Source organism: Blennius ocellaris, assembly GCF_963422515.1.
Source record: "Blennius ocellaris genome assembly, chromosome: 13".
NCBI lineage: Eukaryota > Metazoa > Chordata > Actinopteri > Blenniiformes > Blenniidae > Blennius > Blennius ocellaris.
Window position 1 is genome coordinate 17,318,657 of NC_137662.1, and position 16,598 is coordinate 17,335,254.

Genomic DNA, 16,598 nt, shown 5'->3' on the forward strand with positions numbered 1-16,598 from the left:
GCACATCAGTGACTGTTTTCACAGCTACACGGATGAGGTGTCACACTGTAAGAGTCAATCAGGCAGTAGTAAGATGTAGTCAGAGACTGATGAGAGGGAAAAGTCCCTGAGAAAGCTCCATAGGCTTTAATCAAACCAGAATCGTTAATCGTGTCACAGTACGGAGTTCTCAAACAACAACGAATTAATTTTACGTCAAGTGATCCTCCACTGCAATAACAACCACATTATGCATTACTCATCTCATCATGGAATCTCTGCAGTGGTTTATTTTACTTGGCTTTGCTGGTACAGTAGGTTGCAAAATGCCCCCACCCCTTAAACCATTTCCAGACTCTATGTGTGTTCGAACAATATGAAACACTTCAACACACGTATGGGCCGAATGACATTAAACATATTTTCTGCAACTTATCAGGAACACGTCCAATCTGCAGATGACTTTTCATGTTAAATGACTTCAAATAGACACCCCCTGGTTTCCATAATAATAAAGAACGCCAGATCTAAATGGTATATACACTATTGATGTGCAGCTCGAGCTCCTTACACAGCCTTATAGTAACATAGATCTAAGAAACCCAGCAAAAGCAAAACTGCTGTTTGGCCCACAGTATGTGATTATTTTTCTGTGTGCTGTATATATATATGTGTACATACTGGGGAGGTTGTGGGGTGTGGTGGTGGGCTGCTTTTTGCACAGTGTGGTCCCAGAGTATCAGATTTGCTCCACGTACACATTATCAGCATGTTTGTCCCTAAATTTACTCAAGAGCTACAAAAATAGATAATAGGTAAACAGGGATTGATTTTTGTTTGCACAACCTGGTCTATTTGGAGAAGGCAGAGACAGCAGACCTAAGCAAGGTGCTGCAGTGACCGGCTTTCTCCAGACAGAGGCGTGCAGGGGAATCTATTTCCATCTGTTGCTCTTTACCTAACTCGTCAGACACAAAACTGATTGAAACACAAAGTTGTTCAACATTTACATCTTCACTTCGAGCAGTAACTCACCTACATACAAAAACAGATGTATTGATAACATACTATTTCATGATGTATTGTTAAAAAAAAAAAACAACTTCTAAGTAATCTGTGTATACTTGTGACATTTATGTTTGACACACCAGTGGGATCATTATCTGCTTAATTACACTCACATTTGTAAACCATCTATCTTAGAAACTGAAGTGCTTTTAAATACTCACATATGAATTTAAAAAAACTCATTATGACACTTAATATTCAATCAGAATTCCTATGATACAATCTGACATCCGTTATAAAGTCCATAATAAAGTTGTTAAAAATAAATATTACTAATGCGAAAAGTAATTAATTCCAGTCATGTCGTGATGGACAGGAATCTTTTAAAATATAGCTCCCCGCAATGTTTGTGTAATGAGACTGCGTAAAGTTAATGATCCATATAAGAATCATGGCGGTTATTCTAGCAGAACAGCACATGTTGCATTTGCAGCCCAGACAGATCTACAGATCAGCAAACTCTCAAAGTCTGATAAGATCAATCACAGAAATATCCTACATTTGCATGTCGCATGCCCTCTTTCACCTCATTGCGCTGCAGCTGAAAGAAGTTGTTGAGATAGTTGGAGTTGAGGGAAGAGCTCAGGTCCGCCGCTGCGGGAGTCTTGCTGAAGCCGAGATCCGGGTGGGAAGAGTTGGGTTCGGGTCTGAACGCGTCAAAGGCGCTGGTCTGATGGGGGTCTTGCAAAGAGAGATAGACCCAGTTGAGGAGCTGCGCGGGCTGGTACACCGAGGCACTCGTGTCGATGGCAGACAGCAAGCTCATCTTTCAATTTAAATGGCTAAACTCGATCTTCTACCGCTGATGATTGTTGGACTGCTCGCAAACTCTTCTGCCGTCTTGCTTTTCGTCCCCGCAGCCCGGCGGATGGCAAGTGCTCCTTTTTTCTCCTCTTGCCGTTACGCACCCTGTCCTCCTCACGCCGGGAGCCTCGGCCCTGGTAGATGTTACTCAGAAGTCATTGCGCTAACATGTCTGTATTCAAAAAAAAAAAAAAAAAAGTTTTCCTCTGCTCCCCATGGTCCGCTATCTGCCTTTAATGCGGCGGGGCAGAGGCAGGCTCTTTGGATATGTAATGAACGCGGCGCTGCGTCACCGCTGCGCCCTGCGCGCCTTCCTCCAACCAGCGTCTGGCCCGAGTGAATATTCATCTCCAAATAATAACTCAACTTTAGCACAGTATCAATACTTGCTCCACCACATGTTTTCAACAACTTGATTTACTTTACAAAGTGTATTTTCTTCAAGGATAACAGTTCAGATTGTAATCCACCCCCTTTTGTCCCTTTTCATCATTTATGTTGATGTGAAGGCTTTTCATTATGTCAGTTAACCATCTAAAATGTCAATCAATACATATAGATTAATGTATACTTTTAGATTAAAACTGACTTTTCTGTTTCATTTTATTTTTAATTCACTCTGCATCTCTTGCACATTTCATTAAGCGAGCCCCAGCCATCCTGAAATAACTGAAGAAATGTTTCCCTCTTGTGGTAAATGGCAGTCACATACACGGTGAATTCTTTTTTGAATTAATTCCACTGGAAATATCACAATCAGAAAATGTCACATGACATATTTATACATTTTTATCCCCCCCCCCCCCACACACACACACACACAGATAATTGCAAATGACGTTTCTAAACCTGTATCATTTAACCCGAGAAATGTCAGTAAATAATGTTGATTAAAAATATGTAATAACAATATAATAGAAATATGGCAACGCATTTTGTGCTACATTAAATATATTATGATTTAATGTAGTGTGGCTGAGCACTGTTGTGGAGGTTTTGAGGGTGGGGAGGGGAAGTTAAAACAACTAATGTGAAGGTGTGTTCAAAAGTATGTTACAGGTGCTGTTCAACACATACCTATATGTTTTGGTCTCAGTCTACCTGGCGGTCTAATTGGGAGGATGTTTTTCAATCTATTTTCACAAACAACACCAGACCATTGTTGGGAAAATTATTGAACCAAAAGTGTCTTTATTTGTTGTTTTGAGTAAGTGAGTGCTCACTTTTAACCTTTTCTCTCCCTGGAAAAAACAATTGCCTCGTGTTTTTTCCAAGGTTAAACATTTTGACACATCTACTCAATCATTTCATGTTTGCACTGACTCATCATGTTGTGGTCATTCATAAATACTGATAATCGAGCTCTGTGTCATTACTGTATGAGTAATATGATAGGAGATGTTTGGAGAAACCTTTTTTTGAATCTTTTTTTTTTTGTAGTTTAACTCACCTGGGCGCGGGGTTTGTTCTTCAGTGAAGAATCTTCACGGGGTTTGTTCTTACGTGAAGAATCTGCACGTAACACGCCTGTCCGATATTGGTGCTATTGCGAAATATTGGCTGACGCCTCCCTGTCACATTTTCCGTGAAGCCGAGCGCACTCGGGCGTGTGCGTGCTTGTGACGTCACAGCGTAACGTCTTGTCTGTCACCTTGTAGAAGTGGGCGGGTTCCCTCGGTGGAAACTGTGAGTCCCACCCACGTCTATTAAGTACACACTCCTCCTTTCCACCGAAGGAGCACATTTTTTCCAGGAAGAGATTTCGCGGAGACAGAAAGTAAGTACAATTAAACCTCACGGACTCCGGACTAAGTAGTACGACGACTGGTTGACGTTAACAAAGTGAGCTTTACTCGAAGTGCTGTCGACGTTTTTGTGTTTGTTTCTTTAAAATCGCTCCTTTTCGGCGCTACCACTCGCTGGCCCTGTCAACCGTAATTTCGGACTAAGACCAGCTCGTCCAGGCTTAAATGTTGTCTTTCACGGCAATGTATCTTCACTTTGGATTCGACACGGTACAAGTCGACAGCCACGTTATGTAAATAAATATGACAGGGCGGTGACTCTCCCATGGTTGGATTCCTGATAACTGCAGGCCCGAAGCAGCGATAAGTCTGTCACTGTCAGTCACCATACTGTCCAAATTTAGCTGTTAATCGCATCGTAGCAAATACTCGGACATACATCCTCTTTATAACGTCGTTTTCGCTGCCTCAAACAACCAAAATAGTTTAGTTTAGTTTTGTTTCGTGTTTAGCTTGCCCAAGCAGGCATCCGAATGTACAGACACGCCCAGGTCTGTAAGACTCTTGATAGCGAGAGTCAGTTTAGTAATAATAACCTCGCAGGATGCTATTGCCTTATACTGGTAGGCCTTAGTCTCTGCTTTAACCCCTGAATGACACCATTACAAGCACCTTTACTCCCTAAGTAAATATGCTGCTGTGGACAGGAAGCACAGCAAAGAGTGTTTGTTCAAGGCCTAAATGAAGGTAATCGATTTATGCCTTATGACATTGTACCTTACCCTGTTTGACTTCTGTTTTTTTTTTTTTCAGAAGGCATGTTTCCTTCCTATTCCCCCCAATGTTGTATAATAGGCAAAGCAGGAAACTCTGTATATTCTAACCCTGCTGGACTCACTTTTACCATGGAACAAGTCATCCTTGAGTACAGGCTTTTCATTCTGAGCTTGACCACGATGAAAGTTTCCTCATCAGCCCACCACTTGAATGTAATGAGGTGGTTGCAATGCCAGTTCTATTGCTGCATTCAAAAACTGCACTAAACAGATCACATAGTTCAGTACATGTTACAACAACGGAAAGCGGGTGGGTAGTTTTCTTTCTTTAAGAAATCGTTCATTTCTTGGTCAATGAAAACGTCTGGTCACTGGGAAAAACGAGGAGGAGCAAACTTCCAGCTGGGATTGTTTTTATTGTTTGAAAGGGACCATTTATAGGAGTCATCTTTCTGAGTTACTTTACCAATAACATACCTGTATTGGGGCAGTTGAGTAGGGTGATTCCTACTTTTGTTTTGCAGTAGTTTTTTAGTAGTCTTTTGACCGATGATTCTTCATTTATTTTCACAGCAATGAGCTACCCTGGATACCCCCCTCAGGCTGGTGGATACCCCCCTCAGGCTGGTGGATACCCCCCTCAGGCTGGCGGTTACCCCCCTCAGGCTGGCGGTTACCCTCCTCAGGCAGGTGGATACCCTCCACAACCTGGTGCCTACCCTCCACAGTCAGGCGCATACCCACCCCAACCCGGAGCTTACCCTCCGCAAGCAGGAGGCTACCCACCGCAGCCAAGTGGCTATCCTTCTCAGGCCGGCGGCTATCCTCCACAGCCCGGAATCTTTCCACCACAGGCTGGAGGCTACCCACAACCACTACCCACAGGTAAGCCAAGAATCGGCGTTGTCAAAAGGGACGACTCTTCATCATTTGTCGGACTGTTCAGAATTAAATGATGTGTTCATACATTTTCTCGGGTCTTTGGGGGCATTAGAATCACATCCACCATTATTCTGCTCAACAAAAATGCACTTTAAAAAAAAGCGTCTTTAAAGATTCATTGAGAAAAAAATACATACACACGTAAAGCAAAGCTATTTGCCGTCATAACGAGAATTGTATAGTATAATTGAGAATGACCATAGCCACACTTGCAGTGGCTTTAGAGAAGAAGCACAGCAAGAAGCGACACACTGAGCAGCCTGTATTGTCCCAAATTCGTCACTCTGTTGTGAAATGAATATTTTACAAAAATAGATGGACAGTTAGTCACACATAGAAAGCACAAAGAGAGTTTTCCTCAAGCGTAGAAACCTTTGTACATGCTCCTCCCTCAGCGTGTTTCACCCTATTTATAGCGCTCCCTAATTTTGATTATAGGGGTAAGTGAGGCCAGGTCCACTGGCTTTGAAGATTTGTGATATCAAAGTAGCATGTATCTACAGAGCCAGAAAGCACTTTTTACCCATAGTTTTTATCACAACATTTATCAATAAAAAGGGTCAAATGAGGCTGCTGCAACTAGGTTAGGGTTGGGCGATAATATGTTCGTAAGGTATCTCACAGTATCTAAAAATAGCGACTATCAGTTTCATTACTACCATAAAAAAAACTAAATTGCTGTGCATATAGGCTCTAATGCTTAAATGATGAGCTTCTGTTCAGCACTTATGTATGTGAGTTTTCACGTCCAGCTGCCTGGATGAAAATACTTTCCCAAAACAGCAATTCCATATTTGTATAGTAAGGTTTGAAAAGAGTTTCAATTGCAGCTTTCAGTTATTTCCTCAAAACTGATATTTGGTCATCAGTTAACGTGACACCATATGTGTCAGTGACTGATCGCACCATTACACCTGAGTGAACACTTTAATCTAAATCCCTCCAGGCAATTGAATTGAAAAAAATGCAGTTGAATTAATAAAGTTTATTTCAGACGTGGGGGGGAAAGAATTATTCCAAACAATAACAAACAGAATAAAGTGAGAAATAAGTAAATAAATTACTTTCTTTATGAAAGCTATACAATAAACAATCTTGTCCGTTGCTGATGAATTATTCATTTTACCCATCTTGGCACTGTACACACTCTTATCTCTTCATAAACTAAAGTTATATTATGCATGATGGATGCATAAAACAACATAACAATATGCTATTTATTGTTTTATAAAGTGAAATGCTTCACCTTGACGAGAGAGTTCTGTTTAAATGAGGTAACAGTGTGGTGCATATTCAAAATGATGAGTCACTTCAATTGTGTTAGTATTTTTGGCTGAGGAAATAAGAATCATGGACTTTTTTTTTTCTTCTTTTTTATAAACAAACCTCAGCTGTTGCTATAAGCGGGCCTCACAGTCTGTCTTTCACATAGTGCTCACATTCTCTCTGCAGCCCTCTTCCACCTACCTGTTAAGTGAAAACATGACATTTCCATTACGAAAGGCCATTCCTGTCTCGGACAGAAATGCTCTGTTTTTCTGCAGCATTTTCTTGCCCAATGCATCCTGATTTCACCTCAGTAGTTGTCTTTGTCTGTCCTCTGCAGGCGGCTGGGGAGGTGGCCCGACTGGTGGATATCCGTCCATTGGACTTGGCAATTTATCCAACCCTGGATACAACGCTGGCATGGTAAGTTTCGGGCCAATATTGCCTGCACCCAAAACAGTTTTATTAACAGTGTCACGCGGTGTGTTTGGATTATTGCCTTGAATATTCCAGTTATAATAAGTCAACCAATAAAGGAATAGCGCGTGCTTTCACTTTACGGTAAGAGTTTTCTCAAGAATACGTCCTATAATCCTCCAGTATTTTCATTTTATCTATCACCTTTTCTCTCAAAATCTACTGCATGATAACTCGGCATGTACTTTATTGTTACCCATGCTTTTCTTCTTTTCATTTCGAGGTAACATTTATCCATCTTACTTTTCCAATCCGCCGCTTTGTTGTCCTTTGTGCATTGACACTCTATGTTCTCAGCACGGTCACACTTTCTTTGGATGCTTGTACAACATGGACCTGAAGCAGGTTTCAGACATAAGAAAGGCGAGCTGTCGTTTCTCCACTGAAGTTAACCTAAAAGTAGTTGATATTTACTTGAAGATATGTAAAATTTATAAATGATGCCAATTTCAGTGTTGATACAAGAATCAAATCTAAAAAAGGTGTGACCAACTTCTTGTACGGATCTTTTCAGAGGATCTGTGAACACATAATGGACTATCAATCTTTCCAAATCACAGGCCACCCAGAACCCTGCAGGTGCTGGGGGTTTCCCTCATCACCCATCTATGCTCCCCCCTGGGGGGTACCCACCTGCCCCTCAGCCTGGTGGGTACGGTACCCCCATCCCTAACCAACAGCAATATGGCATGTACTCACAGCCAGGAGGGACCATGCCCCCCCAGCAAGCCCCAGCGATGGGCTACCCTGGACAGCCAGGTCCGCCAATGGCTGGGTACCCCCGCGCGCCGTCACCCAACCCATCCATGCCGGGTTACGGAGGAGCACCAGCGCCTATGCCAGGCTACCCAAAGGTCCCTTCACCGAATCCATCCATGCCAGCTTATGGAGGAGGAGCCATGCCAATAGCTCCACACATCAATGTAAGGAAGAATGACTTATTGGTTACAAATAAATCAATACATTCAATATTATGCATCTGTTCCTGACACCTTTTTTTTTTTGTTTTGTTTTGTTTTGTTATACATTGGGGTGTCTCAAGATGTATTTAGTCATTGTTGTGTTATTGTGTCATTGTGTTACTATGACAGAAAGGATTCAGGGGAACTATCAAGGACTACCCTGGAGCTGACCCACTCAAAGATGTGGAGGTCCTGAGGAAGGCCATGAAGGGCTTCGGTAAGTGTAAAGAATAAAGAACTCTGTATAATATGTAAAGAAAACCTTCAACTGTGTTTGAATGACAAATGCTTTTTATACAATTGTTGTGAACCCCCTTGGATTTTCTTTTTCTCCCCAAGCTGTTGTTTTTACATCTCCAAACTTTCTGCACTATTTATAAATGTTTGAAATGAAGTCTGATTTATATTTTCTGTGCTATCAATGTCGACTTCTTTGCACAGGAACTGACGAGCAAGCCATCATTGAGTTATTGGGGAGCCGCTCCAACAAGCAGCGTGTGCCCATGCTCCGGGCTTATAAAACCTCCTATGGAAAGGTAACCGTCCTGCTCAGTCCAGTTTCCATTTGGAGAATGTCTGTTGTTAAATGTTGTTTATACCACAAGCTATTTACAACTGTAGGAACGGGTGTATTACCGAGCAGTGTTAATAGTGACGGGCAGACAACAGGTGCCTGTGCAGCGGGGATAGCGTGTCCTCAGAAGTGGCTGCAGCTATTTTCCCAGGGTTCTTGCAGCAAGTATGTCAGTGCTGCAGTTAATGAGGGTTTTGGATTACTCCAAGCATATTTCTACTTGCAGGATCTGGTTAAAGACTTGCATTCAGAGCTGTCTGGAGATTTCAGAAAGCTGGTCATGGCCATGCTGAAGAGCCCCGCTGAGTTTGACGCCTCTGAACTCCACAGTGCCATCAAGGTAAATGTCAGAAAATGTCGTTACGGTGGTAAAGATGTGTATTATGTGGAGCTGTCGTCATGTCGCAGGATAAAAATTGCCAGGTTGTAATTGTTCTGTGTTCCTCACAGGGAGCTGGAACTGATGAGGCCTGTCTGATCGAGATCCTGTCTTCACGCTCCAACGCTGAAATTAAGGAGATAAATCGCATTTACAAACACGGTAGCATTTGTTATACTTTCTTTAACTCTTCTGTTGTTCGACACGACGCAGCACCGTCCGTATGGGGCTGTTTTTATATACTGGGGTCAATTAGTAAATTTAGATGGTGTTTTCAAATGTAAACATGGCAAAGAAACCGTGATTTCATCACAAATTATATTCAATCAATTGTGTTTATTGTTGGCTGCTCTGCCTCTTATTATTATATTCAACTTTGTCCTATTTGCCCTTGCCCTAAGTCATATCATCTTTATTTATACGGCACTTTAAAACAGTTGCAACTGAAGCCAAAGTCCTTCACTTACTCGACTAATAATACTGACAATAAAAGAGTAAGCAGTCGAATACAGTAAACACAGACTAAAACTGGTAATGATAAAGGCAGGCACAGAGTCTCAAACATGGTTAAAAGCCAAGGAATTAAAAATTGATCTTAAGATTTGTTGTAAAAGTGGACAGTGAAGGGGATGTGCCCTGTGGTTTCAATTCAGATGCACAATGACTGTGACCCATTTCAAACAGTTCATTGCCTTCATTGTAACTGTGCACCTGCCTTGGGTGGTGTTTGTGTCTGTTTTTTGTTTTGTTTTTATTAAAGCTTGTACTTGTTCCGCTACTTCAGAATACAAGAAGACACTGGAGGATGCCATCAGCGGAGACACCTCAGGCCATTTCCGCAGGCTGCTGATTGCTCTTTCTCAGGTGAGACAAATGAATCCCTCCCCATCTCCCTGATGTCTCCGAGCATCTGCCTTCAGCTCTAATTAGGGATGTGCCGCTGTGTTTTGTAGGGCAATCGAGACGAACGAGAACACGTGGACATCTCCCTGGCGAAGCAAGATGCTCAGGTAAGAACTCTATTTGCTCTTAGCAAATGTACGTTGGTCTGCAACTTGACAGTTCTGGTTTTCTTAATAACTCAAACTGCTAATTGCATTGTGGATTGATTTGCACACATCGCTTTTTTTTTTTTTTTGTAGGCACTTTATGCTGCTGGAGAAAACAAACTGGGAACTGATGAGTCCAAGTTCAATGCGATTCTATGTGCCAGGAGCAAATCCCACCTCAGAGCAGGTATTTTTTTAATTTTTAATTTTTTACAGGACATGCATACAATCTTTAGAAAAGACTGACTGATTGCAACTATCAAATGATGACTGCAAAATCAAACATTAGATTCCTGTTGTTTATATTGCTGATTGCATGCATGTCTGTAGTGTTTCTTGAGTACCAGAAGATGTGTGGCAGAGATATTGAGAAGAGCATCGGCAGAGAGATGTCTGGAGATCTTGAGAGTGGCATGTTGGCCGTGGGTAAGAACACACACGCATACACACACACACCTTTTGTGTGTTCACAAAAGAGCCACTGCCATGCATGGTTACTTGTTCCACATAGATAAAATAACGAAGACTTGTGTTCATGGTAACACAACCATTTCCCATGATATATTACAGCTAAGATATCTAACTTTAAAGAAAAGGCATTGTTTTCTTATATGCTTAATAAATGTGTTCTTCCCTTTGTTGCCAACATTTCTCAGGGTTATGGTACAGTAACCTATTTTCAATGTTATTAGTTATTAGATATTAGTGTTGAATGTTTGACACTCTTCTTGTTGCTGTGTTTTTATTTCGGCACACGTTCATTTTACATTTCTCCAAAATGTAAATCACTTTAAAGCTGTGAGCCAATATTTGACGACATTGTTTTTCACCACTAGGGGTCAGCATTTCTGAACCAAGCAAACCAGACAAGCCTAAAGATGTTATAAAGGAGACCAACGTTAAGGGTCTAAGCCTGAGTATTTAAACATGTGGCCAAGTACATCTTGCAGTGGGGCTGTCATCCAATGAAAGTAACTGCTAAAATGATCACAAGACGAGTGTGAAAACGTGCTGTCACGTTTGATGTAACGCAAATATTGATGCAGCTTTAAACTTGCTTGTTGCCATCCTCTGCTTCATTTCTTTGATTTTGAATTTTCATTTTTTTTTTGTTTGTTTATTTCCCAGGTAGATGTTGTCAGTGGTGCAAAATGTCGGTCAATGATTGTGTTATGCTTGCGGTGGTAATCTGTATTTTCTCCCATTTCAGTGAAGTGCATTAAAAACACGACTGCTTACTTTGCTGAGAGGCTTTACAAAGCCATGAAGGTGAAGACATCCTGTCCTTTATGAGCAAGATTTTCTTTCTTTTTTTTTAATATACTTTCACGTGTGTAGAGCAGTTTTCAATCTAAGTTTGTGTATTTCTGTTCCAAGGGAGCCGGGACTAAAGACACAACCCTGATCCGGATTATGGTCTCTCGTTCAGAGGTTGACATGCTGGATATTCGCCAAGAGTATGTCAAGAACTACGGCAAGTCGCTGTACACGCACATCTCTGTAAGTATTTCTTATTGGATAAAAGCATTGTATTGATGTGTTTGCATGTGTGTGTGTTTGCAAGAGACATCGATCGATAATGAATCAATTCTTCTGTTTACCAGGGAGACACATCGGGAGACTACAAGAAACTCCTATTGAAGCTTTGTGGGGGCAGTGATTGAAAATTCACACATTGACTTCTACGTTACAAAAGTTTCTTTAAACATCACTTTCCCACTTTTATGCACTATACACCCTGCATGCCTTGCCAGTTCTTTCAATGCAATGTTTACGTAGAACCTACATATTGTTGCTTTTGTATACACCGTACAAACCAAAGGTTTTATATTTTTTCAATCCTAATACAGTTGCTGGACATTTAAATGAATATACAAAGCCATACGGAGGATTTGTAAGAGCTTTAATTAGATTGCTAAGAGCTTTATATTTTTAAAGATTTTTTTTTTTTTTTTTAAACTGTGCCAAGAGCCGAGCAATATCTGATCAGCTAGATTTCATATCTTCGGCAGTGTTAAAGAAAGTATAGCACAATGAATATAACGCTGTAAAGACGAGGTTTGCAATTGTATAACCCCCTTTATATTTTGTCTCCAGTCTTTTTTTTGTTCATGATAGTTGTGGTTCTTGCAGCAGATGCTTTAATTTGTTTACCATATATCTGTTTGGCTTCGTAAAATGTATTGCTCATTGTCACATATAATTTGTGATGTTATCTTCACGAGTCTCAGAAAATAAATATCAATCATATAATGGAACTATTTGTGTCTAATCATGCTCACAATACTGACAATACAATATGGAATATAGACAACACAATACTTTTGTTTTTAAAGATAATTGTACGAAACGTTGGCCACCTAATTCTTGGATATATTGGATCCTTTAGAACTTGTGAATGAATGAGTTCTTGGTTGACGAGATGTGTAAATCTCAACTACCTTGCACTCCTTCAGACTGCTCTGACATTATTAGTCCCAGTTTAGCAGCAGAGGGCAGTAAAGTGGTTTTCCATCCTCATCAACCACACCACAAAATATGAAACTCGACAAGCAGAGCTCATATAGATCATCATATAATGACATTAAATCAATGCCCATGGTCACAATTATATTTATACCAGTCACAAAAGGTGTGTCTTGATTCTTATACACTTAGTGTGTTGAATGTTGTCGCGATCAATGGCATAAACCAGTGAATGACCTATAAATACATTACACTTTGCTCAATCAATACAGGCAAATTATTTTTATTTTTTTTCCTGAAAGGGTGAAAGACCAGCGTGTGTGGCTGCTCATGGATCATTGGATGCCTTATTGGGTCCCGCTGGCTTCACTTAAAACTGCTGTCCAACACACCTGACTGTAAAATGTAGCCCTGTGCTTGGCTGGCTACAGTTTTGTGTGTGTGTGTGTGTGTGTGTGTGTGTGTGTGTGTGTGTGTGTGTGTGTGTGTGTGTGTGTGTGTGTGTGTGTGTGTGTGTGTGTGTGTGTGTGTGTGTGTGTGTGTGTGTGTGTGTGTGTGTGTGTGTGTGTGTGTGTGTGTGTGTGTGTGTGTGTGTGTGTGTGTGTTAACTGCACTAGGATCAATAACTCTTTGAAGTGAGGAGGGGGGGAAGCCTGTAGAAATAATGGCATCATAAAGCTGCCTTGGCCACATTAAACAAGTCTACCATGTCTGCAATGCTGTCAGATTGGTGGGGTGGGGGTGGATTTGGGTTACAGCCATGCTGGAAGAATCATTTTTGATCACATCACGTTAACGCTCACTGCAAATGGCGGGGAACGTCTATGGGGCTTTAAATAGACGTTAAGATTACAATAGTTTGAATTTCAATGAAGATCAGATGGGATTAAAACACTTTTGAGCTGATCGTTTAAATGTCATGAGCTGAATTTTAGATGGGGATATCAAAGTGTTTCAGCTTGTCTATTCCAATATCGGGATGATCACAAACCTCATCTATTGCATCTGGCCAGCTGAAAGCTGTGTAATTCACCGGTAATTAAAAACTGTGCTCCGTCCAATCAAATGTCTATTAGAACCGAGATACTTTTGGGGTAATATTCCCAGATTGTGAGGTATTACTGGGAAAGGATGGGTTTCCAATTGCATTTATGAAGGTTTCAGCATGGATGGACGTCACCAAATAACTTGGTCTCTCATAGAAGCACATAATTTCATCAAGAAAAAAAAGCTGTTGAGTGAGACTGAGTGGAAAAATGAAATTTAATCATGCAGCCTCAGCTTTGACAGATTTAGGTAAGCTTCTATTTAGATTGACAAGTAAAAACCATAAGATTTCTCCTGGAGAGAACTCGCCGTGTATAAATGACAAATTCCTTTTGACAGTCTCTTCAATAAAAGATGAAGCTGTTACACTCTCCAAATTCAGCTGTTTAAGAGGCAACTTTGTCTGAAATGATTTTAGAAAGTCATTCCACAGCCTGAAACACCATCCTTGTTGTCTGAATAATAAACTCATTCATACCCCCAAGATAAAACACATCAGGCTGTCTTCTCTATTTAAATGTGTGTCCTCAGAAGCAGGGAACAGACACAATCGTCCAATCCGTGACAGCATGGGGACCTGCTTCCCTTTGATATGAATGAATGGTAATTAATTTTTCATCTGAAGGGATGGCACATAGTTGCGCAAGCTATAGAGCCAGCATGGCAGAGGAGATAGAAAAGAAGGGGCAGAGAGGGAGAGAGAGAGAGAGTTGTAGATGTCACAATGAGATTCAGTGCATGCATGAATAAGGTCACGGTTTGAGAGGTATGCCTGCAGACGCTGCCTCTGTGCCAACAGTCTTTATTCAGCTGTAGACTGGAAGCAGAGTGCATCCATCATCATCGTAATGCATTTCACAAATCCTACTCAAATGCGCATTTCATTTGTTACCTTCCTATACTGCTTATAGAATCAAAAATGACATACTGCCCTCCCCTATCTTATTCGACAGAGAAGAGTGAGAGCTCACGGTGAAATTGGTTGCAGTGCAGCTCGGAGCACGGTGCATAAGCCTCTGGCTTCAGCGCCAGCATTATGCAAGGACTGAATAAAATCCTTTTATTTTCATCACTGTATTACCATTTTCCCGAATAAAGTACTCAATGTAGTCAGTGAGAATAAGCATTAGGCTTCTACTGATTTAACGAGTCACTGTTAAAAATAGCCAATGTCAACTCTCTGAGACATTTAATACATTTTGGATGCACTAGGGGTCGATGCTGAAGGCATCACATGCTTTTTTTTTTTTATATATACAGAAATAGTATTTGGGTAAAAGCAGAAAATGTAATCATGTCTTTCATTTTCAGACAATGGGATCATAAAGTGTTTTGTTTTTTTTTATAAATTGATTTTACAATGAGCATCCAAAATCAACCAATGTGAACTGAAGTTGCAGTATTGCTTCCATGTAAAAAGTACAATTGCATTATATTATATTATAGCTGCATATTTTTGTAGTATAGTTATGTTAGCACTCTTGTCTCACAGCAAGAGTATTCCTCCGTGTTCTGGGTCTGGGCTTGAGGGCCTTTCAGGAGGGAATTTGCATGATCTGCCTGCACATTGGGTTTATTCAAATTGTCTAAAAAGGTTCATTGGTGTTTCTAAATTACCATTGCTCATTGTGATGGGATTCACTCTCAGTTAGCTGGGTTTAGCTCACATGTATCATGACTTACTGCAGTACTTGCATTAGATTTCAAACACCACGGTCTTTATGTGAATTTACAAGGATACATTAATGCATACAACTTAAATCACTGCAAATGCTTGAGACAAGTGCGCATCCTTTGTATGTTCAAGCCCCTGTCCTCTCATCTTAAACAGTAATGTTTGTGCTCAGGCGAATGCACATAGCAAAAATTCAAAATGTTGGTTTCAACCTCAATATTTCGATGGCGTTTCGCTCCATTCTCATTTTTTTCCACCTGGGATTCTCGACGTACTACAGGCTGATGTGTACGCCCATTGATGAAATGGGCGTGCCTTTCGGGGTGTCCCCGCCCCCTTTGTCCTTATATGGTCATTGTACGGCCCGCTGATTGACAGCGGGCAGCAGCTGCTGAGTTGCTCAGACATGGCGGAGGATACAGTGTAAGTGAGGATCAGCGGCGGAGTTACGTGAGTTTTTTCCAGCAGTTGAGTCGGAAAGGCGTGCATGAAATGATACGCGAGGAGAGGAAAATGTGTTCCGCTCAAGCGGACTCCCGACGGGAAGCGTAGAAACGGCCATATCTGCCACACGTTAGTAAGATGGGAAAATGTATCGCTGTTTAGTGCAGTCAACAGCCTTGGGCAACAAATATGGCTTCTTGTGCCTTTTTCAATATGCTATAAAAATTGATCCGCCGTGCAACCGAATGCCGCGGTGGCTCCGGCGAACTTCTGCAAGCCGCGATAAGTTGAGTTCAATAATCGCTCGGTACTTTTGATCGGAGAGGATATTCCATCCACTCGGCCGCCTCGGTTAGCTCTGGGAAGCTACGGAATCGCAACGGGCAGCAATGGAGCCAAAGCACAAAGAGTTGCTCGACCAGTGCCACCAGAACTTACTGGAGTCCATCACCGATGCGGACCGGGTGATCGAGCTGCTGATCGTCTCCGGGACGCTGAGTCAACTCGACAGGTTCGAGCTGGACCAGAACTGCTCGTCCAGCGCCGAGAAAGTGGACCACCTCCTGAAGATGCTGATGAACAAGGAGAGCGACCATTTCCTCGACCTGTGTGTGGCCCTGGAGAAGGCTTACCCTGACCTGTACGCTGCCCTGTTCCGGAACAACGGCGGAGGACCCGTGGACCACTCCACCGGTAAGACCCCAGACCCCCCCCTCCTACCCCGGACCAGCTTTGTGTTGAGTGCATCAACCACAGTGTGGATAGATCCAGACCCTACCCGGAGTGCAATCTGGGTGGTCTGGCGCAATAGACGCGTGTGGATGTCTACACACAACAGCGAGGCCCGCAGCTTGTTTTACAATCGGCCCCAAAAAATGTAATCACCAGAGTGCATGTGGAGGTTGCAGTGGCTTGCAGCAGAATATGTCTTGACGTTTGCAACGA

General features: G+C 41.7%; 3 protein-coding genes across 11 annotated transcripts in view; 2 read left to right on the top strand and 1 right to left on the bottom strand.

The window, feature by feature from the left end:
* zcchc24 (zinc finger, CCHC domain containing 24) overlaps positions 1-2,020 on the bottom strand; it is a 33,941-nt gene extending 31,921 nt beyond the window's left edge. For 3 of the 5 annotated variants that reach the window (XM_080507232.1, XM_080507230.1, XM_080507233.1), the window contains exon 1: positions 1,547-2,020. In XM_080507232.1, the coding sequence (XP_080363358.1) occupies positions 1,547-1,813 (267 nt within the window). In that variant the 5' untranslated portion in view covers positions 1,814-2,020. The remainder of the gene's footprint in view (positions 1-1,546) is intronic. The other 2 variants (XM_080507231.1, XM_080507234.1) reach the window with 1 other exon arrangement.
* A 1,510-nt stretch (positions 2,021-3,530) lies between these two features.
* On the top strand, positions 3,531-12,279 carry anxa11a (annexin A11a). 4 transcript variants are annotated; one of them, XM_080507307.1, is made up of 15 exons: positions 3,531-3,628; positions 4,946-5,257; positions 6,921-7,003; positions 7,618-7,980; positions 8,149-8,236; positions 8,461-8,555; positions 8,820-8,933; positions 9,044-9,134; positions 9,757-9,836; positions 9,926-9,982; positions 10,115-10,208; positions 10,352-10,447; positions 11,232-11,290; positions 11,399-11,521; positions 11,626-12,279. In XM_080507307.1, the coding sequence occupies exons 2-15, from the start codon at positions 4,948-4,950 to the stop codon at positions 11,683-11,685; spliced, it is 1,713 nt and encodes a 570-aa protein (XP_080363433.1). In that variant the 5' UTR covers positions 3,531-3,628; positions 4,946-4,947; the 3' UTR covers positions 11,686-12,279. The 4 variants fall into 4 exon arrangements, with proteins under 4 accessions (XP_080363433.1, XP_080363436.1, XP_080363434.1 ...); XM_080507310.1 differs by having other exon boundaries at positions 7,759-7,980; XM_080507308.1 differs by having other exon boundaries at positions 3,600-3,693.
* Positions 12,280-15,636: 3,357 nt separating this feature from the next.
* The window catches only part of dlg5a (discs, large homolog 5a), a 44,353-nt gene continuing 43,391 nt past the window's right edge, over positions 15,637-16,598 (top strand). For both annotated transcript variants that reach the window (XM_080508029.1, XM_080508030.1), the window contains exon 1: positions 15,637-16,346. In XM_080508029.1, the coding sequence (XP_080364155.1) occupies positions 16,043-16,346 (304 nt within the window). In that variant the 5' untranslated portion in view covers positions 15,637-16,042. The remainder of the gene's footprint in view (positions 16,347-16,598) is intronic.